Below are 25,365 nucleotides of genomic sequence, written 5' to 3'. Positions count from 1 at the left end.
CTGCCATGCTCACAAGTTTAATAGATTCCTTGAAGTCAATTTCTAACACACCTTCTGGAATTGTGTATAAATTTCATAAAGTACAGTAGTAGACTCAGTGTCAGTCAAGGAATTTTTTGCCTCTAGAGTCACTGAAGATAAAAGAAAAATGAAATTTCCCTATTTCCAGGGTGAATAAGGTAAAGGGAAAATGTAGTACTGGCAAAGTAGCTCTGTTCAGAAAGCCAGATTATGTATTCAAGAAGCAGTGTCTCATAAGGGTGTGCATCATATCAAATTTCTCTCACAACAGTCCGATTCAGGAGTAACTCCATTACTTCATCAAATTTTATTTTAACTGTTCAGGATAGTCTCTTCTATTCAGCTCTATATTTGACATCATGTTAATGACAACACATACATAAAAATAAGAAATTATAATCAGTGCATAAGTATATGAGCCAAACTTGTGTTTTCAAGCAGCCTCACACAAATACTGTGTGTATATGTATGGCTGCAAGATCAAGCAAGCATTGTATTTTCAGAGAATTTGCTGCTAAATGTAATTCAAGCAGCCAGCTGCAAAGTTTTGTAGAGCATGGCCAAAGTTCTATCAGAGTACAGCAAACTTAAACTATAGTGCAAATGGCGTACATCTGTAAGAGTGGTTCCTCTGGCCACCATTAAAAGAATCTGGGGCATTTGACATCATGCCTTATTTTGCATTAAATGTCCACATTGAAAAAAAAAAAAAAAGAAGACATAACAAATATATATGTTCGTATTTAGGCAGGCGTTCCTGGGGGTAGAATATAAATTGCCTATAGATAAAACACGCCACCAAAAAAAAAAAAAGCCTTTGGACTGCACTAATCTTCAGAACCAAACCAGCTTCACACTTTTAGCTAAAATGGTATTCCTTATCCTTCTGAGGAATTTTTAACATTTTGTCTTCACACAAAACATGACTTAGAGAAGAATTCTGTGAAGAATTCTTTTGTAGTATTTATGAAAAAACAAAGTATGTGTATGCTGAGGAATGTACAGATAATGAAGTGAAAAAAGACTTAGAGAAGAGGGCATTAATAGAGAGAGAGAGAGCATCATGCTACCTGCATTTGATTCTCTTGATATTTCTAACAATTTGGAAAAAGTCCATGCAAGGCTTACAGCTGCCCCTGCTCAGCTCACAGCTCATTATCATCTAACTTTATCAGCATTCCCCAAAGATCAATATAATTAAGATGATTATCTCTAGGAGGATTTCATGGGGCAATACAGACAGAAAAAATCAACACTGCTAGTTTTGACAACATGACAGTTACAGTATAGGCTTTTCTTTTTTGCTCCCTTACATTGAGGAGGCAGTTTGGAAGCCCTGTTTTATTACAGCTAGCTAAGTTAATTCTTACAGGTCCCCATGAGTATGCAAGACATTCACATAAGTGTTGTGACCATTTTTAATGTGCTTTTACATTACAAGAAGTTCAGTATTCACATGGGATTTCTTTTTTTTTTTTTTTTAAATAGCATGTATATATTGATGATAAAGCATATAATATAATCAAATTTTACCAAACACTGAAAACTAGTTACCATACAATATGAACAGCAACTTTTGTGTAATTGATAAAACACTTCATCTCTCCTACTTTCAAACTTTGAATGAACACAGTGTACACTAGCACAATGGAACATGAATTAATTTATTTAGGCAATATTTAAATACCAGACAGTGAGCTCAGAACAGTAGACAGAACGGCAAAAATCCGCTTTAAAGACAGAAAGACTAACACAGAGCAATATGTTAAAAATGAAGCCAACACACATAAATTCAAAGCATTTTTTTACAGAGCCTTATTTATACTAGGATACAGACACCTTTATATGTAGACAGAACACTAAACTGACTGACAGACATGGACATTAGAAAATGGGTTCATGTCTGTGTCATTATGATCACCTTTAGTTAAATTTGAGATAGAGAGTAAAGTCTGCATAGAGATATTTTAAAATCTGTGCATATTTGAACAGCAGAGAAGTCTGACCAAACTCAGTTTATAAAGAAGTTTCATTGTAGACAGACCCATGCAGTTGGATCTTTACTGAAAGCTAGGGAAAAATGTTTGTCTTTAGTAAGCTGAGCATTTTCTTCTTTCATGACTCCAAATAGGTAGTTGGATGCTTGATTTCCAAAGAACAGAGGTGTACATCCTACTGTGACCTTCCTGTCTTTAGTGGTACAGTTGAGTATTTTTTTCAGTGTGCTGTTGGGCTACATTACACTTGGGCATCTACTATACCTCTCCCTGAACCCTTCCAAGATGAGCATGCAAGACAATGCCATAACACAGGTGGTCACTCCAGGGCTTGGGACTGACCATCTATAGCAGAGTTCCACTGGTGTTTCTATTATGCAAGGAGGTAAAAGTAGACAACTTAAGACAGTTTTTCCCTAGGGCAATATGTGGTGATTGTGGCAAGGTGTGAACCACGCTTCCCTTCTCTTGACAGTGAGGAGCTTACTCGGTCTAGACTACAAGTGGACCAAAAGCGACCCAGCCAGTCTGGCTCTCCAGGTACACTGAGAAGCCTGAGAAGCTGTGCATACTAACTTTGGCCTGGTACTACTCTAGTAAAATCACCTGGCTTTTTGTTGACCCCAAGAAAAGCCAATGCCATGCAAGAAATAGCAATTAACCTCAGCAGGCACTCCAAGAGCACTTACTGAAGCTGTAGAAGACTCAGGTTCAACTCCTTCTTGAACATGGGGATGAATTTGTAAATATTCTTCCCATACCTGTTTGTATATTTAGATTATGTGGTCAGTAAAGTGAGACGCACCTTTTCAGTCTAAGTGAATTTTCTAACAATGTCTAGAAACAATCTCTACCTCAGCTCTTATTCAAATTTATGATCTTTAATTATTTCCTGCAGAGTAGCAGTCCTCCTATAGAGGACAAAACACCACCACTGAATCTCAAATTTAAGAGAAGACAGTTTTATATGGAGTTTAAATACTGATTCCTTCCAGCTGAAAAGATAATAAATTGACTTTCTTCTTGTATTTTAAACTGTAAACCCCTTTATGAAAGTGCAATGCCATCTATCACAAATATTCAAGAGGCAACGAGCACAACTTAAAACAGCAGATGTTCCATCTGAAATTTTTTTACTGTGAGGGTGACCGAGCAATAGAACAGGTTGCCCAAAGAGGTTGTGGAGTCTCCGCCCCTGGAGACATACAAAAGCCATCTGGACATAGTCCTGGGCAACTAGCTCTAGGTCGCCCTGCTTGAGCAGGGAGGGTGGACCCCATGACCTCCTGAGGTCACTTCCAACCTCAGCTGTTCTGTGATTCTATTCAGAAGTTCATAATCTTTGAAAAAAGGCTTTTAGGAAAATGGGTGTAATCCCTAAGGATCAGCAAATTTCTTGGCAGAACTTTGTCCTGTGCAGTAGCTAATTGCAGCTACACACATTGTTAAGGACAGCTTTCTCAGGAACCTCTGTGTATTTCATAGGGAAAACAGGTACTAACTCAGGGTTTGAATTCCACACTTGAAGCTCAACATCTCCCTAAAGTTAAGTGTTAAAGTTTCTATCTTCTACATGTCTGAATCCCTTAACCTATCTAGCCCTTAGCTCTTAAAATTAGCAGTGCTTAAACATGGCATTCTTGGACATTCACTTGTTTTTAATGGAAAGGTTTTATTTTTGCTTCAGTGTGGACAGGCTTCAGAATAAGAAGCAAATCACTGAAGCTAATAATTCAGTTCTTTGCAGAAACTTCTTTAGTTATTATACAGAAATGTATCCATCCCTCCTGTCAGAATTGATATTCCTTATGTTTTTTATATATACAACTTTGTATCTTTATAAAGTTATATAAAACCCTATTTCTCTAAATTTAAAAGGTGCTCCATACAGTGCATCTGACAGGGTATAACCCCTCAAGCGGCCTTAGTGCCATCTTTAACCCTGCTATCTCTGGCTTAGTTAACTCCTGCAATAACAAACATCAGGGCTGCTTTAAGTCTTGGCTGTCTACAAGAATCCCTTTGCAACTGGTACCCTGAGGAAGATAACCATATTCTTACCAGTGTCACTTATGCTGTAACATGATCCCAAGCTGTGCCATCCAGCAGGGAGGGCAAGCATGAGAGTGAGTGGAGTAAGGCCAAGGTAATCCTCAGGTACCTGTTTAGGACAATTTTACAAGCTATTCATACTGCCAGAGCAGGAGCCAGTATCTGGCCCTGGGGGTCTACGAATCCAGTGAACAAGAACCCATGATTTAACAGAGCAGTATTAGCAGCATGTAGATTTGCCAAGAAAACAATAATGGACATGAGGGAATACCATTTTGTCTTGCAGAGGAAGCTAGCAGAGGCCAAAAACACAGAAATGGACAATAAACATTTAACTCTGTGATGGAAACAAAGAGTTCCCTGTCTGCTTTCCTGAAGGTTTAAAGAGGATAGCACCAGAAAATAAACATGGTAAGTTGGTGCTTGCAGGCTAACTTATATACAGCCATGATGGCCTGTTTAGCCACAACTAATGGTAACTATACAGGGAAAGAAAGCAGACAAAGAGCTTGAACAGAGTGGTCATAAAGATAAGCTATGTACCACACATATAATTAAAGTTGTACTACTGTATGAAATAATAACAGTCATCCAGCTGTAAATATAACCATAATTGTTGGGATAAAGTATCTAAGGGATGGTTCCATATGAAATTTTGTAATTTTGTAACTTTGTAAAAGCAAAGAATACAAACTACTATCTAAAAGTCATCACTGGTAACTTTGATTGATGTTTTTTATCCGTCCTGTCTTTAAGACTAGTAAAATAAGCATTCATTTGTTACTGTTTCTTACACAGTATGCATTGTTAAAAATGCTGTGCCTGAGTGTGGAAAAAATGCCTCTTTTTGTGCCTGCCACGCTCTGCTCAGAAAGACAGAGGGAGAGTGTTATGGGGCCGAGGGTGAGACATGGAGATAGAAACAAGGGTAGGGCCGAGGCTGCAAGAGCAATGCTGTCCAGGAGGCATCTAAGCACAGAGCACTTCCCAGGAAGGGAGGTTTTTGTACATAACCAGAGTAGCTGTGTGGGGGTTTGTGTTGTTCAGGCAGGCATGAACATTTACTGGCCTGAAGCTTTACTGGAGAGAGGACACCGGGACTAGGGAAACATTTCAGCTTTTTATTTATTATGCCTTTAGAAAGATACTTCATTTTAATTTTTGTTCTAAGAAAACATAGCAGTAGAGCTGTGAAAGATGACCGAGTGATTTTTATATAGAATATTTTTAAGACTAGAAAACTAAGAGCTTGGGGAGTGAGGTGGTTGATTAAACTAATTCTGCTTACTCGCTAGATTAGTACAATTTACCATATGATGATTCCTCCATAGCTGTGTGTGACAAAGGCTTTAAGAACAGTAATAACCAAGCTCAGTTGGAATGAGAGTTTCAAGTTCAATTTAAGTTATCTGCAGATTATACAAAGACAACAGAGTAGCAATGACCAAACGCAGGAGGTTTACTTTGGTATTGATTCAACCTGACATATCAGAAAGAACCATCCCAGGAACGTATCAGATTCTGGTTTGGAGGAAACTAATTTCAATTGCTTTCATTCCGTTAAATGACCCCTAACTACCAGCAGGAAAACTTTACACATGTGTGTGCGTGTGCACACACGTACATACAATAAGGCAGAGAAAGGGTTTATGCTTCACTTGATTCAGCTGAAGTGGATGTTCAAGACAGTCTCAGACCACATTTTTAACTGATGTGCCTTTTTTCTTCAGTGTTCTTTTTCAGAATTGCTTCTTAATTCATTCCAACGTTTTTAAAAATAGGGAATAACCACACAAATCCTACCAGCTCTTATTAGTTTATTGTGTAGTTTTCTTCTGTTTCAGATTTGTCAAATTAAAAATATATAGCACGTATGTGTTTCTATCACAGAAAAGAGTGCTGCCATTGCCAATGTTAACATATTTAAAGGATATGCAAAGTAAACTAGACAGTAGTCCTTATCATGGGTACCGAAAATAATTAATTCCAACTTATAATAGTACCGAGTGGGGTGTCTGAGGCTGAAGAAAACCGTTTCAGAAATGTCCCTTTGGGATTTCAGTAGTTTCATGGTATGCTCTATCACTGAGTTGCCCACGACAACATAAAGTCATCTCACATTGCAAAAAAAGGTTCTTATTGGGTATGCTCTTTTTCAATTATATTTTTCTTTCCTGCCAGTCAATTGTATGATATTAAGGGAGAAGCAGAGAAATGTACAATTTGTTATCAGAAAATAAGTTAAGACACATTTAATGTTCACAAAGCAGCACACAATAAAACAACCATTACAAGAACAAATAATATTTTGAAGGACATTATTCAACAAAGTATAATTAAAAATTATCATGCTAACATAATCAACTATCTGAATTCCAACGTCTAACGTAGTATTAATCATTTAATACACACCTAATATAGGGCAGCCAAAGAGGTGGCAGCATCAGCATGAATAATTTGGTTGACAAAATGTAAATATCAGCAACATAAACTCTTTCAGAAAAAGCACTAATTTTGTAAACTGGGTCCTAAAGGTGAAATTCTCTGCAAGTTCTAGGAGTTATGAATGAAATCTGAAACTCAGGAGAGACCACAGAAGCAGAAACCCTCCTTATTTTCCTCTGATACTTGACTGATGTGGGGTTTGGACAACCTCTGTACTTGTCCACTGGAGCAGCAGGAGGGAAGTGCCTGCTGCGCAGGATAGCCGGGTGCAGGCAAGGGGAGAGTCGCTTTGTGCCTCGCTGCCTGGGAGTGAAGTAGCTCACAGAAGGGAGGGGAGGTGAACTGAGCTAAGCATCAGAGTGGATGTAAGGGAAGCAGGCAGGCCGAGCTGAGAAATAAATGGGAAGGCAGGGCAGGACAGCACCTCCCAGTGCCACCAAGCCATTAGAACACACAAGGAGATTCTTAGGAGACACTTCCAGCAAAGAAATCTCTCTCTGCACATGCAGATCTTTTAGGGCCCTCTTTCTGAAGTTGCGGTCATTAAGTAGAGGCTAGTGACAATGATTTCCAAGTTCACGAGATACACTGCATGCAAGAAATCATATGCAAGGCACTACCTGTATTTCTTCCCCAAGCCCCAAGGAATATATCATAAAACTGCTCTTATCTGTTAAAATTATTTATTGGATAAGGCTAATGACTGTGGTGGAATGATATTCATTCACTTCCACATACTTCACTCTTCTAAAGATCTGTGGTCGGCCAGCAGATTATTAAAAGCCATCTACATAAATCTGTTGGGGAAATGAGAAAGGAGCAAAGGTAGGTGCAGAAAAACAGCTGGACAAGAGAGCAGTGGCACCAGTTCCATACAACATAAATACTTCATCATTCATCAGCTGGTTTCCTAAATTATAAAAAGCTCAAAAAAGTGTGACCTTAATGCAGTATTTAAGCTCATCTCCTACTGTAATATTGCCAAGATTACTTTCATCATACATGTAAATAAATTCATGAAAAAAAGGAAAAGCATAGCATTCAACTCAGTATAACATCACATTTATCATACTATTTATTTCAGTGGTGTGATTCTTTATTCTCTATTCAATATTATCTCAAAAGTGTATCAAATGGATCTATATCAGTGCTCATTATATTAATAAACAAACCTTAAAAATCCTGCATTCTGATTAATATAATCAAATAATAAACATCCAGATTCAGACTCCCAGAGAAGGGACAATTTGTCCCGATCTTAAAAAAAAAACCACCACCACAGTAATTTACTATTATGGCAGCAGTAGAATTTCAGTAAACCCTATTGTTTTACATCCTTAGCACTGTCATATTGATGCTTTCCCCATTAGTCAAGGAGATCAAAGAAATCTGATGTCTCACAAGGGGTTTGAACTACAGTGAAGAGAACTCTTAACTCCTGGTCAGTTTTTGAACACTGTCCAAATCAGATGAACAAAATGTTGCTGTTCTCAGACGAGACCTGTGTGGAATGGGACTGATAGTCTCAGGAAATTCAGAATAAAGTAAAGAACTTTTCTTCTTGCATACAAGTTTGACTCATGCCCAGCTCTGTAGTGAATCTCTCAATTGTTCTTCAGACTTTCATAATTTATTTTGTAATCTCAACCCTTTTTTTAGCAGCATGTACCTATAGTTCCAACCTATAACTATCACTCTATGCAATAGCAAGAGATATCAGTAGAGACCATGGCTAAGCATATAAATTGAAGTGTCCTGTCCTTCCTGAAATGGACTTTAAATGTCAGATGCCAGTCAATACAGGGCAGTTTATGTCTGTTAGTTTCTATGCTCTAGCTAGGCAGTGAAGACATTTATCTGCAGTATTGAATTTATTGAATAGATGTCCATAAAATATTATATTAATTTTGATTTTAGGAAAACCATGTTAGACTTTTTAAAAACATGTATTGATTCATCAATCTATAAGAAATATTGGGTTGCTCATACTCAACTACACTGACAAACTTGATCATTCTCATGCCAGAAAAGCACTTGTTAAATGAATTACTTCATTTTCTCATTCCCGAGGCTTCTCATCTCAGACTGTGTCTATGCTAGATAGTTTTACTCAGAGGTTATCCTAATGTTGCTGTGGCTGTTACAGAAAAATGCATCTGTGATTCGCTAGTGCAGTGGGTAGATAATCCACTGTCTCCTCTGATGCAACCTGGAACACTGCTCTGTGAGAAGTCCTTGCTGTGTATTGTGAGTCTACCCCTGTAAACTTCAGGACATGCAGCTCTTCTCAGAAAACTATGGGATTTCAGGACAAATCAGTATGCCCTGTCTCATAATTTACTTTTTTTTCTTAAGATGACACCAAACTGACTGTACCATCTGATAGCAATCCATGGTGGTAAACTTCCAGGGAAAAACTACAGCATGTTTCTCTACTGCTCCCATCCTTCTGTTTACATGTTGCAGAGCTGTTTTAGCTTACACACAATTCTTGGAAGGCACTTTTTTGTCATCCAAAGATTCTCAAGCTGCAGCAGATCATTCCAGATTCCTATCAGAGCTTAATCCTCCCACTCAGTGCTCACAGAAGAGGCCCCAAATGGTTGCTTCACAGGCATATTTGCTCAGTGAATGTATATGGACATGGTCAGCTTCACACTTCCCCTCAGATCTTCACTACAGAATTGGCATTTTCCCTATACTAGAAAGAGCTGATCAATGCAAGATGTATGTTTGGAAAAACAACATGTAAAGTCATAAAGGTTGGAACATACAGATCTGTGGAATTAAACTCTTACAGTTACCTACAACCTCATCCTGAACACCATGTAAATACACTGCAAAATCCCCCTAATGTCATTTGCAATATGAGGGTATTGGGAGCAATCTGACAGCAAAGCCCAGGTTTGTATGGATGCAGCGACAAAGCAAACACAGGAGGACTCTGCCAAAATAGCTTAATGTCAGGATCAGTGCATTTCCAGAACTTCTGCTAGCATGCTTTTCTTCTGCCAGTCAGGCCTTAATAACCTTTCCATAACCTTAAATTATAAATATGACATGCAGATTGCTAGTTCATACAGTTGGCACAGTGGCAAGTCATTAGGCTTCATGCTGGAAGTATAGGAGCACGTTAGATAAACACCTATCAGGAATGGCGTGAGAAGTCTCGATCCTCTTTCACAGCAAATCCTTTCCATTCCTATTTTCTTGATGATTTGGTATAAACCAACTACTTCACATGTCTATTGAACAATTACGTTTCCTATGTCTCAACTGCAGGTTGCATGAGGCTGCTTCAATTCTCTGCACTGTAGACAAAGATTCTATTTAGGATCAACAATAATTTTACAGTAAACTACAAACTAGTACTTAATTTAAAATATTTGTTTACAGACTGTTGCAATGCCAGCAGCAACCAAGGTCTCACAGTGGCTGATGTTTGATTCTTTTCAGCTGTCCATCCCGCACACATAAACAACCAAGAGCATTCACACTGTGGAAAGACACCACAAATGTACAGAGGTAAGCAATAGATTCTGCAGTGGATCCTGCTCATGTCAACTGCACACAGGACATACGTCATTTTCTTATCAAAACTTGCTTTTAGATTGCCTTAGAGACCAGCATATGTCTTATAGTCGCCAAAGGTTAAAACCAGATAAAAAAATCCTTCTTCACTTTCATTAGTCCTGTTAGGTGGGAGTAATGAGCTGTGCATTGAAACATACTGTGCCAAAGAGGCTTAATGGGGATGAAGTACCCATCAGAAAGGATGCACAACAGGATCGCATATGATGTGCTCTGTCCTTGATCTGAGATTTCAAAATGCGTACATTTTGAGTAGTACCTGGCTAATGATTTTGGTGTCTGAATATGTAAGTTTAGTAACTGCATTCGATTGGGTCAGAGCTCTAGTAGTCCGTTTCACCTGAGCATGCTGTCATTTATGTACCTATGTATTCTATATCTACGTATTTATACCCATAAACATGTGTCCTTCCCTATGTATGTAGCTAATGCATTTTGACTGAAATAAGACAGACACACAGGAATAAAATTCTCAAGGTCAAATACAATTTGGAATTTTAAAGATGATTGTACAATGCTAATTCTAAAATATTTGTTTCTATCTTGATTTTGGGAACAGGACTGACTCCGTTAGTATTTGGACTGGAAAGCGAATAAACAGTTTCCTTAAGGAGACATGTTAGCTCCAGCAGTGTTTATTGGGGCAAGCCTGCACTCTGACTGCATATGGTGTACCTTTAAATAGGGCTGTTAAAATACCAAATAAAACGTCAAAGTCCGTCAGGTCTGGAGCTTTTATAAATTGTTTAGACTGGGGATCATTTGGGTTTGCAGATCGCGCCGCACGGAGATGGGAAAAGCAAAGGGGCCATGGCGAAGAACGCGGGGCCGTCAGCCCGGCGGAAAGGCACCTCCCGGGCCATCCATCGCTCTCCTCACCAGCCGCCTCCCTCTGCCCCCCGGCCTGCACGCCCGCTGTTTGCCTCCCCTCTCTCTGGGTGCTCTCCTGAGGTTACGCACGTGACTAAACAACCATACTAAGTAAAAAAGAGTTTAAAAATTTCACTTCAAAAGGCAGTTGCCCAGCCGCTTGCCAGAGGTGCGCCCGCCACGAGTAACTGCACCTCGGGCCGTGGCAACCCTGCGCTGTAAGCGCCCACCGCCTCTTCAGCAGATCGACGGCCAGGCCCTCCCCGGGCAGGCCTGGAAGAGCCGCCCGGGCCGCCACACCTTCGTGGCCGTCCCCCCGGCCCTCCTCCCACCACCCTCCCCGGGGCAGAGCGGCTGAACAAGGCCGGCCTTCAGCCCCTCCCGCGCCGCCGCCCCGGCTCTCCCACCCACGGCGCGGCCCGGACCTCACCTTCAGCTCCCGGGAGGCCACGCGGGCCGCCAGCTCGATGACACAGCCCACCGCCATGCGTGCCGCCCCGGCCGAGTGCAGCTCGTTCCAAACGGTGTCACTGTCCACCTGAGCAAACAGCCGGCCCCGGGAGGAAGGCAGGGGAGAGAGGAGAGGGAGAGGGAGAGGGAGAGCATGAGAGAAAACAAACCCGTGAGGGAGGGCTGGCAGCGTGACAGCCCGTGTACAATAACATCAGTCTTCCGTCCTGGCCAGCTGAAAGGCCTTCTGGACATGGCTCTGCTTATGCTTTCTCTCTGCACGGGCTTCTCCAATGGAAACACATTCCTGTCATGCCTCGCTGCCATTCCCTGTTTAGATTTCTCATTACAAACAGTGTTACATCGGCCAGACCGGGCCTGCTCGCCAGCCGCCAGCCGCCCTCACGCCGGCGGGGGGACGGGGACCTGACAGTGCCGGGACGAAGCGTCCGGCGGGGACGGCCACCGCTGGCTCCGGCAGCCGTCACCGGCAGCCCGTGCCACTAAAACTCACCAGCAGCTCAGGGCATTACCCCTTCTTTAAAAAAACGAAAGAGCGGTAGGCACGCTTCTGTCCTACACGGGCAGCAGTCGTTCTTAAGTGACTGGAATCAGAACAATTAACTGTTTGGATTAATTTCATTAGTCACTGTTGACACTGACAGAAAATAACATAACATGCGACCCTTGCTGTAGCTTCACTTTTGACAAACTGATATGTTTTGGCTGAAGAGCTTTAGGTCCCACTTCATAACAGAAGAATGTCGTTATTTAAGGCAGAGAAAATGATCTTTTACGCCTTCTAAATGAACAAGTGTGACATGTAAAACATTACATGAATATTATATAATATAGAAGATAAAATACTATAAAATATTATAAAGGACATACCATAAAAATGGCTAAGCAGCACTGCTCAACAGCTTCAAATGGAATGCAAAGATTTTACTTTTAAAATCTATTTTTAGTAACTAGTTATTTGCAGAAACATAGCCAAAAATATAGGTGAAATGTTGTATATCCCTTATATGACATTATGCCAAGCAGACATGATGGTGTGAAATAGTCTGAAAAAGTCTTCCAGAGAGACAGCCAGACTTCCTTGATGCTCCATGGGAAGTGCATTTAATTGTATCATACCGTACAAATTTATCATGAAAAGAAAAACGTTTAGGGATAGACAAAATACTGTGGCAGATGCTATTTGGATAACTTCCAAGCACACTGAGACATATTTTCAGTTGAACTAGAAGCTTCTGTTCCTAATTTCTTTCTTTTTTTAAATAAGAGACAGAAAAAAAGAGAGAAATCAAGTAATTGAAAATGGATGCAACTGCTACTCAACTCTGGAGGTTCTGAGGAATTTCTCTGATTAGTCATTTGAAACAGAAAGAAGCTTGATCTTCTCTACACCTGTCAAATGTCTTCACCATTACTGTTACAATAATATTATATTTCAAGCTACTAAAGTCATATTATTTTTCAGTGTACTGGACCTAAATTTTCTATCATTTTGATTAGTTTTGTGTGCATGCAGCAGAACTAATGAAAATAGTTCATATTCACAGTAGACCTGAACAAGAAGCCTGGATTTTGCTTGCAAACTTTAAAATAACAGTAATAACAGCACACTGCATTTTCATCTGAGAAACTCCAAGTATTGTACAAACACAATTAAGTATCATCAGCTTGATATGGGATGATTTATTGCATTTGTTTTGCAGATTGGTAGCTTGAGATTTAAAGAAATTAAGTAGCTTTTCCAAAGATGCACACAAATCAGAAGGTAACTAAGAAAATTACGGCAAGAAATAAGAAAGAAACCAAGTAGTAAAAGAAGTAATGACATATTTAACATTAGGCAGACCTTCGGGTTGTCTCTCTATTGCTTTAAAGCAACTGTGAATCAATTTTCATTTTTAAAACAAGTAAGGAGATAAATAAGTAGAGGTCATTGGTTAAATCAATTTAATCAAACCATAATAAAGTTTGAAAAATACTGTGCAGTACTTTAAATAAAGAAGTATCAACAAGAGGGCTGGGAGGGAGCACTTTCTTGCCATTTTTATGGCTAGCAAATTAAGGTTAACATGAAGGAGTGGCTGATGAAAATGATTCAATGGCAGCTGCTCAGTACACCAGGGCACGAGCAGGAGCCTGCGTCCTCAAAGGGACTATGATTCATTTTCAGGAAGGCCGATTAAGTCAAAATTGTAACCACAGCTTGAGAGTACCCACCCTTCAAGACAGTTGTCTGCTCTGACACATGAGACAGCAGTCTCTCCAACCACCAAACGCCAAGTATTGGCCAGGATATGGCATTTATCATTTTATGCTTTCAACTGAGTGTGAGGAGACTAAACTGGAACAATAAGACTAAATATCTTCCACTGAAAAATTTCCCTCAGACCGCTTGAATGACTGCCGCTTAATTTTACCTGGACTGGACGTAAAAATGTGCAGTCAGGAAACAAAACAGCTTTTCGTGAGGAATTTTCAAAAATTACCGTCTAAATGTGCACAGGAAATTCATATTTTAGCTGATCTCTTGAGTATGGTACATGTAACAAATGGTAAACTCTCAAAGACAGGGGTAACCAACTGAAGCTGCATACCTTAATGCACAGATATAATACAAGAAAACTAATACAAATGTATGAATAATTACCCTGAAAAAGTATTACAAACTTAGATGTCAAACTCTATTTCATATTCATGAAACATTAAGACTGAATTTCTGATGAACATCTCATGAAGAACAACCTAGAAAGACTTTCATCACACAACCAATGCTTTAGTTGTAGTGACTGGAAAATGCCATCTCACTCTGCGTTATATCTCTATTAGTTCTATGTATTGCCTTAAATGTTTCAGGTGTTCAAACAGAGATTTTCTTTTAGTGTTAGTCAATGTTTACTTTCTAAATTGCTGTTGAAATACCGTGATATAAATGGCAAGCCCATTAAAATTACAGCTACTACCTGGCCCAGTTGTCAAGCTGTATATGAAATGCAGCTATGTAAAATCATACTGTATATGCCTTTCTATATTCCTGTGAGATTAAATGGTTGGATTTTATACAAGTAGAGGGATTAGGATTAAACACTGTGGTTTCTGGTTCTAGTTCAGGTGTATATCACATATATCTGACAGACAATCTAGATGCTCAGTATGCATGAATTTGTGACAAATGCAATACTTTCTGAATCACAGACCATTAAAAAGTCAGATGGAATTTTATAAGAGGTTATTTTGGTTCTGTGAGTGCTTTGGAGCAGCTAAAGAATTCAGTACAAACCCTATCTTGATTAGGATTTTTTTTAGAAAATATTAAACAAAATTTACAGAAAATACGGCATTTGTAGCTTAATTCTATTTTTTTCCTGCTTAATTATGATATTATTATTGTCATTTAAGAGTCCGTTAAGAGAATTGTCAGGGTTGGAAAATGTTCTAAATGTCTAACCAAATGAAAAAGAACATTTTTCTAAAAGTAACAAAATGTCAGTGTTAAACTATGAGCATACTACACATTTTGTTATCAAAAATTCTATCACTGCTGCAACTCTTCAAAGAAGGATTGTGCATGATAGCGCCAAGAGCCAGAAAACATGAGCCCTATCTGAACGCTGACTTTCTAACACACATATGGATTTACTTCACTCCGAGTTTCCTGAATGAGCACTGTAAGTTGTAGGCTTTTTCAAGCATATCTAGTATAGCTCAATCATTGGCATGTGTAGCAAAGCTAATACTCTGTAAAGCTACAGATGATAGAAATTAAGCTACCTGTCCCTGAAGTGGATGTGGAGGCATTAAAGAGGAAGGGAATGACTTAAGTGAAAAGAAATGTAGGTAACTTTTCCTGACTGAATGCAACTAATGTTTCAAGTCCTGTGTGCAGAAATTCCCTGCTTTGCACTACAAAAAGAACTTGATATGAATGCTTCCTGCAAGAAATATCTATGTGATAACTTGACTTCCACAACAAAGACCTGAAGCATACTGAAACCAAGCTAAGAAACAAGAAGCCTTGCAGGAGAGATGTTTCAGCAGATAGAAAGCTTGTACTGTAACCCATCATGGCTGGAATATATTTCACATTAAGGAAGACTGACTATAAAGTTTGAAAGGTACCAGCTCGTACCGTGCTCAGGTTGTTGCACGTGTATGTGAAGGTGGAGAGGAAGGATATGGAAATATATCTGTGAAGGAGATTGTTTACTTAGAGGCCTTTTTGAAATCACGGCAGTTGCTGAAACTGGAAATGTTACTTATCCTCCTATTTACATTTATCTGGAACCTACCTCAGAGAGGCAAAAACCAGCATGAATAATAATTCTAAAGTATTTTTAGAAGATATTTATAACTGCCCTTTGCTTTACCTGTCCCTTCCCCTACTAGAGAACTTCTTCAACTCCTCATCCTCTGTTTCAGTCCTTCTTCTGGAAACCTCCTGGGATCTGCCTAATGGTCACTGGATCACAGTTCTGCTGACCAGAGATGCTGCTCACAGTCCAATGCACCCTTCCATTTTTCACATCCTGCATAGCGTATTCATCTGTGTAAGTTATTTCTCATCCTCAGACTCTGAAGTTGCCTTAAGTACACATCCACTGATAACTGTACGGCAATATAGAAGAGCCCAAGCTATTGCTTTGGGATCGATTCTGACAAATCATCCGAGAGCTTGCCATCACTTGCTCTCCCTCTCTCTCTCTCACACACAGACATACACACAATTTGCGATTTAACATTAATCCTGCTTCTGCAGTGGAATTCTGATTTTACTCCTAAAAGGAATTAAAAATATACTGAATTGCTCATCCTGCTCTGGATTCTGTGCACAACTGTTGCCATCAAAAAAATAAAGACCAGTCCTCTTAGCGTTACCACATGTCCCCAGCAGAGATACTCTACTTATTCTCTGAGAATTGTTGAAAAATCTAGTGTCATCATTCATGGAAATGTTGATATCTGATGATACTTTGATAGCAGTGTTCGCATTCTATGTGTCCAATGTCCTGGACAACAAGCTAAAAAGTAGCAGTTCTTTACAGTAATTTAAAAGGATTCCTTGCCCTTTCTTTAAAGAGCAGAGATTGGGATCAACTGTTCTTGGATGGAAGTTAATCCAGTATATATTTTAGATGGATACATTTCAAAACAAATGTGGAAAAACTACTACATTAAAAAAAAAAAAAAAAAAAAAGCTGTCCTTTCATATAAGTGGTTGTAAAACTGAGAAGTAAACAAAATCTAATCAGTTAACAACAGTGTAGCTATATGCAGTAACCAAACTGATTAAGAAATCTGTGAGAAATAATATAGGAGAGTACAAACCTCCTCAGTGATACTGCAATTTAATAAAACTTGTGTATTGCAGAGTGAATTCCTCTGCTCTAGCTTTAAAAGTGTTCAGAGTCTCACCCTCTTCCACTTATGCCAGAGCAAACATGTTTCCATCACCGAGTTTTTAGTTCCCTGGCATGAAAAAAGAAATTATATATTTTCCTGAAGTTTTGCAACCTCTAAAAATTGTGTGTGGCATTTTGCTATCGCTTCCAGCAAGGAATCTGTCATTCTTGGATACACTGGTGCCAGCAAACGTTAGTGCATAAGTTTGTAATACTTTGCTCCTCACCATGAGCAGTGCATCTTCCCAGGTGCCGTGCTCATAGCTCTCACCTCTGACTCCTGCAGATGTCCCGGTGATCATTCATCACCTCCGTGATTTCCACTAAGAAGCAAAAGGTCTTCAGAGTGCTTCTCAGCTGCTGTTTCATCTCACCATGACTAAAGAAGCGAAGGTGTGCACATCATCTCCAAGGAACAACCTCTAATGAATGACCTGTCAGCCTTGTCTCTCGTTAAGGAATAAAGGTGAAAAAGTTTGCATGGCTGACGTCTCTTCCATAAATCCCACATACAGGAAGTATGTAAAAGTGGGCTACTTTAGGAAAAATATGTACAGTGCGCTTCCTTTATTTTTATTGCTGTTTTACAGCTGTATCAGAGATTTGTTCTGTCAAAGGCATTTCCAGCTGCTTTAATCTAAAATGCCTGCCATAGAGAGTACCTAGAATATCAGCTTTTCATATTTTCTTGCCTGCCAGTGTGGTTTACAAATAAATTGTGAAGGGGATGTAATCTTTAGGCTCCAGTGGGATGAATAGTTCAAAGGATGATCACAAATCATTGCTTAAACAAAAAACGTGGTATTCACTTAGATTTGCACTGGCTTCTCTGGTGTGTTTGAATAATTCCAGTAGGAGAATTTATCAGCAATAATATTCATGGAAATAGACTTCTAAAAAGAATTTTAGAGTCTATTAATTCTGACCCCAAAAGCCTCTTTGCAGGCACGAACACAAAATCTGGACAGTATATGTACCCACCATATGTGGAATTTTTAACGTCTTTCAAGTTTTACCTGCCAATAGTGATCTAACTTGTAAAGCTATTATAAATCAAAGCAAATTTTCAGAAAACACTTAGTAAAAAAATTCTAAGTAAAAATTAATAATTGAATACCTAGCAGAGTTATTGATGGTGGTAGTCAGCCACTGATAAAAATGCAGCACCCCTACTTTAGTACAAAGATAATTCACCTTAAGGTTTGTAAAAAAGCAAGTAAATATGTGACGTCTTTATTAAAAAATAAATAGTTTTGCATTCAAAATGGGAATTAGAACAGCATCAGGCTAAGTCAAGCTGAAGCATGAATAGAATAATATCTTCAGAAGAAAAGAGTTTGATTCGGTTACTCTAACTTTTATGAGAGGCATTCAGAATCTCTGGGTCTCATAAAGCATACATCAGACACCCTAATGAATCTCAAAATCTTAGTGAAACAGTGATGTGTGGATCATTGGTAGGGGGAATGGAGGGAGGATAGCATGGATTAGATGGGGATTAGAACTTGTTTTTAGAAAAAACTCATAAATAAAACACTTAGGCCCAGATTCAAGTCTCAGATATGTGGCATATATCACCAGATGCTTGTAAAAAATGTTACTGCACTTTCAGTCCTAGCCCTGAGTACTCTATTAATTTAACTTGACATTTGTTTTAGTATTTAATGGATTACTGTGTGAAAATGCTTGTGCAACTGCCTTCTTATGTTTGATCATGCAGTTTCCAGGAGTTCAGGGGCAAATAGATAGAACAATGTGTAGTTGGTTGTAAGGCATACAGTTACAGAAAATACAACTTTTATGTGCAGAATTCAAGCCTTATTTTTTAAAAGTTTTATCATTTGTTGCTGAACACTTTTTAGCAATACATATAATTTCAGCTTTCTTCTTGGATGTAGATGATCTTTACGTTAGAGGCCACCATGAAGCTATGCTAGAACCTGGTGTTTATTCAGACAATCAACACATGAACAATTCTTCTTCAGAGAGCTGTTCTGTCCATCTTGGGGGCTAAATTCTATCAATAAACACATGACGTGTTTTAAAAGTGCAAATGTGAATTCTGTCCTAGTTACAGAATTACCATCAAATCCATATGTGTGTGTGTGGTTAAGTCTGGGGAGAGTGAATAGTATTAGTAAATTGTATATGATACTATTCCACTATTTACATTTAACATATGTGTGTATATACATATATATGTTTCATATTCTGGCAAATAAGAAGGCTTGTTTGCATGGTGCTGGCCTTTGGCAACTCAATAGTTTTTAGGAAGTGCATAAAATGAGGTAAGACAATTAAAGATTTGACTTTATGGTAGCTGATTAAGTTCACAATAATTTTCTATGTTCCACATGCTGTATCTCTGTTTACAATTTTAATCTGCTCCAGTACCAAGGAAAAAAGGTCATCTGTTAAAAAGGGCAAAAAATATTATCTGAGGGATGAAATTCTGTTATTTGGTGACTTGGTGGATTACCACTTCTGAGCTTTCTATCCTTGCCTGCTGCAAGTAAAAGGAGTCTGGGACTATTCTAAAATACCCTGTTGTGCTTGCAGTGATGTCAAGGAACTATATCTCTCAGTTGAACAGTTTTGCTTCTTGCTGGTCTAAACATCAAGCTCTGTGGTGGATGGCACAGGGCCATCTCAGTGCCGTGAAAAGGCAAGAATGGGACAAAATATCTGCCCTTTAGTGTGAAGAGATTTTTTCCTTTATTTTGTGACCGTGGTACTGATATGCTAAATGCAGCGTCGCCTCCCTGCCCAGAGATGAGACACCATTGCAGTTTCCAGATCCAGAGATGAAGTCTCTGTACCTCAGTAAAGGAAGAGTATCTTTTACCTGCTCTGTTCATCCAGATTCATGTTACCACACTTGTTAACTTTTTTTTCCTAAAATGAATGTGCCTAAAATTAGGAACTTTGTTCATTCAATTCCCCATCAGTGAAGTAAATCAAGCACCTCCAATCAGTTCTTCTGATCTTAGGTGGACTGAGTCCTGGTCTAATGATGCACATAGCTCTCTAATGGTTATACAGGCAAGCAAGGGTGGTCAGGGTCCTGCTTTGGCTGTTGCAGTAATTTGTCTAAAAGTAGGTACATGAAGCTGGACAAGTGAGTCTTCAGAGAACTGTTGTTCTGAACTGAAAGTAAGTAAATGTGCAGTTTTTATCTTATTTCCCTATTTCTTCTTTAGTGTGCCCGCTCAGGGGAGCTATGAGCTTTTCTGCTAGAAAGCCTACAATTCTCTATGCATAAGAGAGCTTGACTAAAGTGTAATGTCAATTGGTCCATCCCTACAAAACACAGACCACTGAAACAGCTGGCTCTCATGAAATTCGCATGAATTCAAATACCCATGAATTTTTAGGGGTATACCACCTAAAAAGTACGCTCACTAGTGCAGATGAAAGTAGATTACACCCTCATTCCCTCACCCTGTGGATAGCCTAAATAGGTTTATCTGGAACTGCACTAAGTGGCTGAACATGTAGAACTTCAAATGCTCTGGAATGACAAACGTCCAGCCCTCACTCCAGCCCTGTCCCCACTGGCCTTAAGTTGTGACTTGTAGTGGTACCAGGATGTCCTTTTCGATCACATATTTTGATGACCTCTGCAGAAAATATGACACAGTCAGTGCCATGTAACTGTGAGTCCTAAACAGTCATGCAAAATATATCACTTAAAGTATAATGTGCCTGTGAGGTTGCTTTGATTAAATCTTGGAATTTCCTTAGGGATGGTGTAGCTGCCAGAGAGGTTTAGGAGGTAAACAAGTCCTTTGTTCCGCGAAGTCCCGCCCCAATCTGCTCCAAAATGTTATAACCGGCAAATTTCAGTAGGTTAATAAGGTGAATCAGGTAAGTGGTTTAAATTAATAGGTGAATATATTGGCAGCATGGTATATTAATGGTTTCCCAGTGTAATACATCATATTGAGTAAATGAGCTTCTAAGAAGAAGAGATTGCTTTCCCTGAATACGAAACAGACCTATTTTTGGTTGATATTATGAAAGGACTATACCCATTTTGGTACAGCCTGGGATATAGGGGAAGGACACAAGTTAGTCCTAATATCTGTGTGGAGGTGATGTTTAATTTGAGTGCCCAAACCAAAGGCACTCTGATTTCTCTACAGCCAGATTTGCATGCAGATGTAAGGAGAGACCCCTAAGTAGCCTGGAGCCTAAAATCTGCTACGAGGAGACGATGCAATACTTTTAATTTTTGCACCTTTGTACCATGGTAATGGAATCAGGTTGGTACCATTAGTTCTCCCACAAATAAGAGGAATGAAGAGTCGTAATGTGTAAAGGCAGAAAATTCTTCCTGGGCCCAGACTGAGAAGATCAAGGGAAGAATGAGAAGCAGCAGAAAAAAAAATTGTTGCCTGGATAACTTACCAAAGATGTATACTAGTGAAATCTTGCCTTTCTTACTGCTTTTCTTCCTGTGTGGTCAGGACAAAGAGTAGTACCGTCCAGCTACCACAGCCACAGATGCCAGGAAAAAATTCAGCATTCAGAAAATATTAATATTTTGTAAGTTTTGTAAAAATGTAGAGATTTTTATAGCTCTACATTTCTTTTTTGATACTTACAGACTAAGTCCTCTTCTGATAGAAAAGATCTAAGTTACACTTCAGTTAATGAAACAAGGCCAGCAGTTAATGAAACAAGACCATCTTATCCCAGCAGAAAATCTCATCTCTGTTTTACAGCAAAACTAGAGGAAATGCAGCAAACTTTCTATAATATGTACAAGCCATTCTTAGCCATTCAGATGGCTCAATATTTACCCTATGAGCCACTCTCTTCAGCTCACTAAACATTTATTCTGCTAAAGTCTGTTTTCTTGCAGTGTGATGTTCTCCCACAGCTCCTCCTCTTGCAATTTAAAGATCTGACTTTACACATTACAGGTTTGGAGCAGTGTCTTTTGAGGGTGGGGGGAGAGCAGGGGGGATTGGATAACTGCCCAATTTCATATGATAAAAGTGAAATTCTCTTCTGTCTGCAGAACAATCCCCAGGGAACAACGTATGAAACCCAAACTTAAATAAAATCATATCCTGTTTGCAAACATCATATTCCCTTTGCTTCTCAGTAATCTGGACCCATAAACCCCAGCACAGCTTGAGAGCCCATTCCTCATCTAAACAAATGCCATAAGCCCCTTTATACTTTTACAACCATGTCAGAAAATAATATTGACTGCCAATAGTGATGTGATTGGAGTTGCCTCCTCTGAGCCATAAAAGAAGCAGTCTGTTATCAATTTCTCTAAATGCATCAAGGGAATTATGGGTCGGTTCAGTTCCAAGTTATAAATGACAATTCAAAAGCCGCAGAAGTGTTTGAAGCTGGGAGCCGATGATGACATTATCATAAAAGCCTGCTCTTCTTTGCTTTTGTGGGTTTTTTTGCCTATCAACTAGACAAAAAAATATGGCTGAGAAATGACTTCAAGATTTCTTCACACAGCAGCAGGTCAAACAGACAGGAAAACAATCACTATTTTTAGTGACAGACTGAAGCAAGGAGATGAAACTTGCTCCCATTAAAAGTAGATTTCTGCTTCTCTTATTGTCATTTTCACAGTACAACAGAAGGGGAGGAATTGAAATAGATGGATGCGTTGACCAAATGGTCAGTTATAGCTCTTGTGGCTGTTTACAGATGAAAAATCGTGGAATGGTCTGATAATCTTCAGAAACAAAAAGTAATTTGTGATTATTCTCCCCTTTTGGCCACTTCACCTGCAATCTACCCACCTCTCCTGGAAAACTTTTCACATTCCAAACCTCTGACCAGCTGCAAGAAACCATCTCTTGTTATTAAAACTGCTGGCCGTAGAGCTGCTAGTCTCTCTCCAACACAAGGAATTTCATCCCCCTGGTATTAGAATTCTTTAACAACAGTTGGTTCTGGAACAATGTTAAGCTTGAAAAAAGAATAAAAAGCATTATTGCAAGAGGGAGGTCCCATACTTCAGTGGATGTTACACTCCTGATGCTGGATAAAAAATTAACCATCATTGAAAGAAAGCGTGTTATGGTCAAATTTAGGTTAGATTTAGACAACTTTTTTTTCTCTCTGTGAGATCTGTTCAGTTTAGCTGTCAGTATGAAACAGCTTTGTGCTCTTATCTAAGACCTAATTATTACTTATATGATTTCTTATAAAACTGTAAAGTTTATTATTTGATTTCTTCTGAAAGCCTAACATATACCAAATGAAATTCACCTGTGTCCCTGACACAATCAGTCCCTATCACTACTTGAAATAAAACTTAAATGGATGAAAAATGTTTACAAAATCAGTAAGTGACAGCTTTACATGCATTTTGCGCTAGTGTTAAAGATTTAGCGCCATGATGGAACAAGGTCGGCAAATATTAGTTATGGACACGGTCTCTTTTTTGCTTTTCAAAATTCTTGAAAAAAACTTTGTACATTTAAGTAATGTCCAGAAAAGAGAATCCCTGATCTTGACTGCAGTTTTTCATCTGTTAGAACAGAGATAAAAACTAAATAAATAATATAGTAGAATTCAGGGTTATGGAGGTTCGTTGGACTTTTGTTTGTGAGCAATGCAAGCCACCCCAAATTCATGCCAATATAGTCTGTATAGCCCATAAGCTGATCATGTCTTCAATGTCTGTGAAGTTCTAGTTTCCAGTCCTTGCTCCAAGACCAGTTTCCATTTTGTCCAGTGATTCTTTCAGGTGAAATATATAAGCTGTTTGTGGAGCAGGGGCTCAGAGCTAGTACTTCACATTATTTATAAACGTATGATAGGGAGATAGTAGCCAACATGGGCTTCATCCTACTTATGCTCTTACTAGTCCAGTGCTCTTTCCAGCAGTGGCACAGCTTCAGTGTGTGGTGTGAGGGTCCCCAACTAGAAACAATCTATGTTCTCCTCAGTGGTAACAACATCTGCTAAGAGATGGAGGCTCTGGTATTAAATCCAGCCTGACGCTGGAGAGAAATGAGCCTAGGTTTCCCATCCCCTGTGTGAGTAGTCTAACCACTGATTTAATAATAGAAGAGCTTCATAATAACAGCCAGCAAGGTCCCCATATGGTTAGAAGACAATAGGATCAAAGAGCTCTGAAAACCATCGTTCAAGAGGCAGCCATAATGTCTCCTGCAAGAAAGGAGTTCTTTTTTTCTTAATACTTTCTCACTGTATTCTTTAGCAAACAAGTAAGCAAGCAAGCAAGCAAGAAAAATGAAAAAAATGTTTTTAAATTGTCTTCTATCCCTCCCTAAAATCTTTGCATGAATTACTTACTACTTTACATTGATTACTGCTTTGTAACACCCAGTTAAGTTGAAAGTTACTAAGTAGAATGCTTCTTTCTTTCCACCATCATTTTTGAAAAGTAAACTTAAGAATTGCTTTCCACACAGTTTGAAGCAACTCCATTTCCCAGAGCTCATCTTAACCAACAGACAGCTAAATATCACTGAAAGAGAGCTCATAATCTGATTATTTACCTTGAAAAAGGTCATAACCCATTCCTTTAAAAGAGCCCCACAGCAAGTCTGACAATAATAATATGTAGAAAGGCAAACCAACTAGAAAAAAAATAAATAAAAGATCCATTTCTACGACATGTTCTTTAATCTGATTTCCATGATTTTAAATAAGAAATAAAGCAAACAGGCTCAAAAAAAAAAAAAAAAAAAAAAGTGTAGATAAATGCTTAAAAAAATGAAGTTATACTGAGCATTTTTTACTTGCATTAGCTTTAGAATGGACAATATATTTTCATAACTAGAAGGATTTCAAAGCACTCCTCTTTCACAATTTTTTAATACCACAATAACTTGCTTCATAGAAAAAACTTGTATTTTAATTTTCAAAGCATACCACAGTCCTACTTACTTTCCAAAGCCCTCAAAAAGTTTTGTTCAAGAAATTTTATATCACCTCCTCTTTACTTAGAAGCCTGAACAACATCCTTTCTCAACTTTATTCATCTCTTGTTCAACTTTTTCTAAGCTTCTTAATAACTTCAACAGTGTGAATTTTTTTTTTTTTTTTTTTTTTTAATGCATGAGTGTGCATATGTGCACACAGTAGTGTACAGAGGTGCATGTGCATGTCTATGTGTCAGTGTGTAATGTTAGCTGATCCACATACAGATATCACCCCCAGGTTTCAAAATTAGCAAGTTGCTAGTCACCAAATTCTGAATTTTAGGCAGAATCCTCAGCAAGCTAAGTCCACAGTGGAGGAGCTGGAATGATTACCACTTCCTGATTCTTTATTGCTTAACTCATAGTTGAGGAATCCTCAAAAATCATTAAATACTGAAAGTTAAAATGGATTTTTTCTTTTTCCTGTGTTAAAACCTTACAGTATAAGTATTTCTTGTCAAGTATCTAATAATAAGAAACCCCACTATAAATGAGACTAATAATGGCATGGAATTTATCCTTTGTGAAGGACAAAAGTAAAAACTTTTGAAGGTTGAATTGGAAGTTGACCTCCAGAGATTGTGA

General features: G+C 38.7%; 1 protein-coding gene across 17 annotated transcripts in view; it reads right to left on the bottom strand.

Moving 5' to 3' along the window:
* The window catches only part of HDAC9 (histone deacetylase 9), a 489,493-nt gene that overhangs the window by 101,017 nt on the left and 363,111 nt on the right, over positions 1–25,365 (bottom strand). For all 17 annotated transcript variants that reach the window (XR_012633220.1, XM_074900381.1, XM_074900380.1 and 14 more), the window contains one exon: positions 11,407–11,514. Coding sequence is in view for 16 of the 17 variants with exons in the window: in XM_074900381.1 (XP_074756482.1) it covers positions 11,407–11,514 (108 nt within the window). In the remaining variant the exon portion in view is untranslated. The remainder of the gene's footprint in view (positions 1–11,406; positions 11,515–25,365) is intronic.

The sequence above is a fragment of the Athene noctua genome, chromosome 2 (genome assembly GCF_965140245.1).
Source record: "Athene noctua chromosome 2, bAthNoc1.hap1.1, whole genome shotgun sequence".
NCBI lineage: Eukaryota > Metazoa > Chordata > Aves > Strigiformes > Strigidae > Athene > Athene noctua.
The sequence above is the reverse complement of the archived record's forward strand: the minus strand, read 5'-3'. Positions and strand labels throughout refer to the sequence as shown.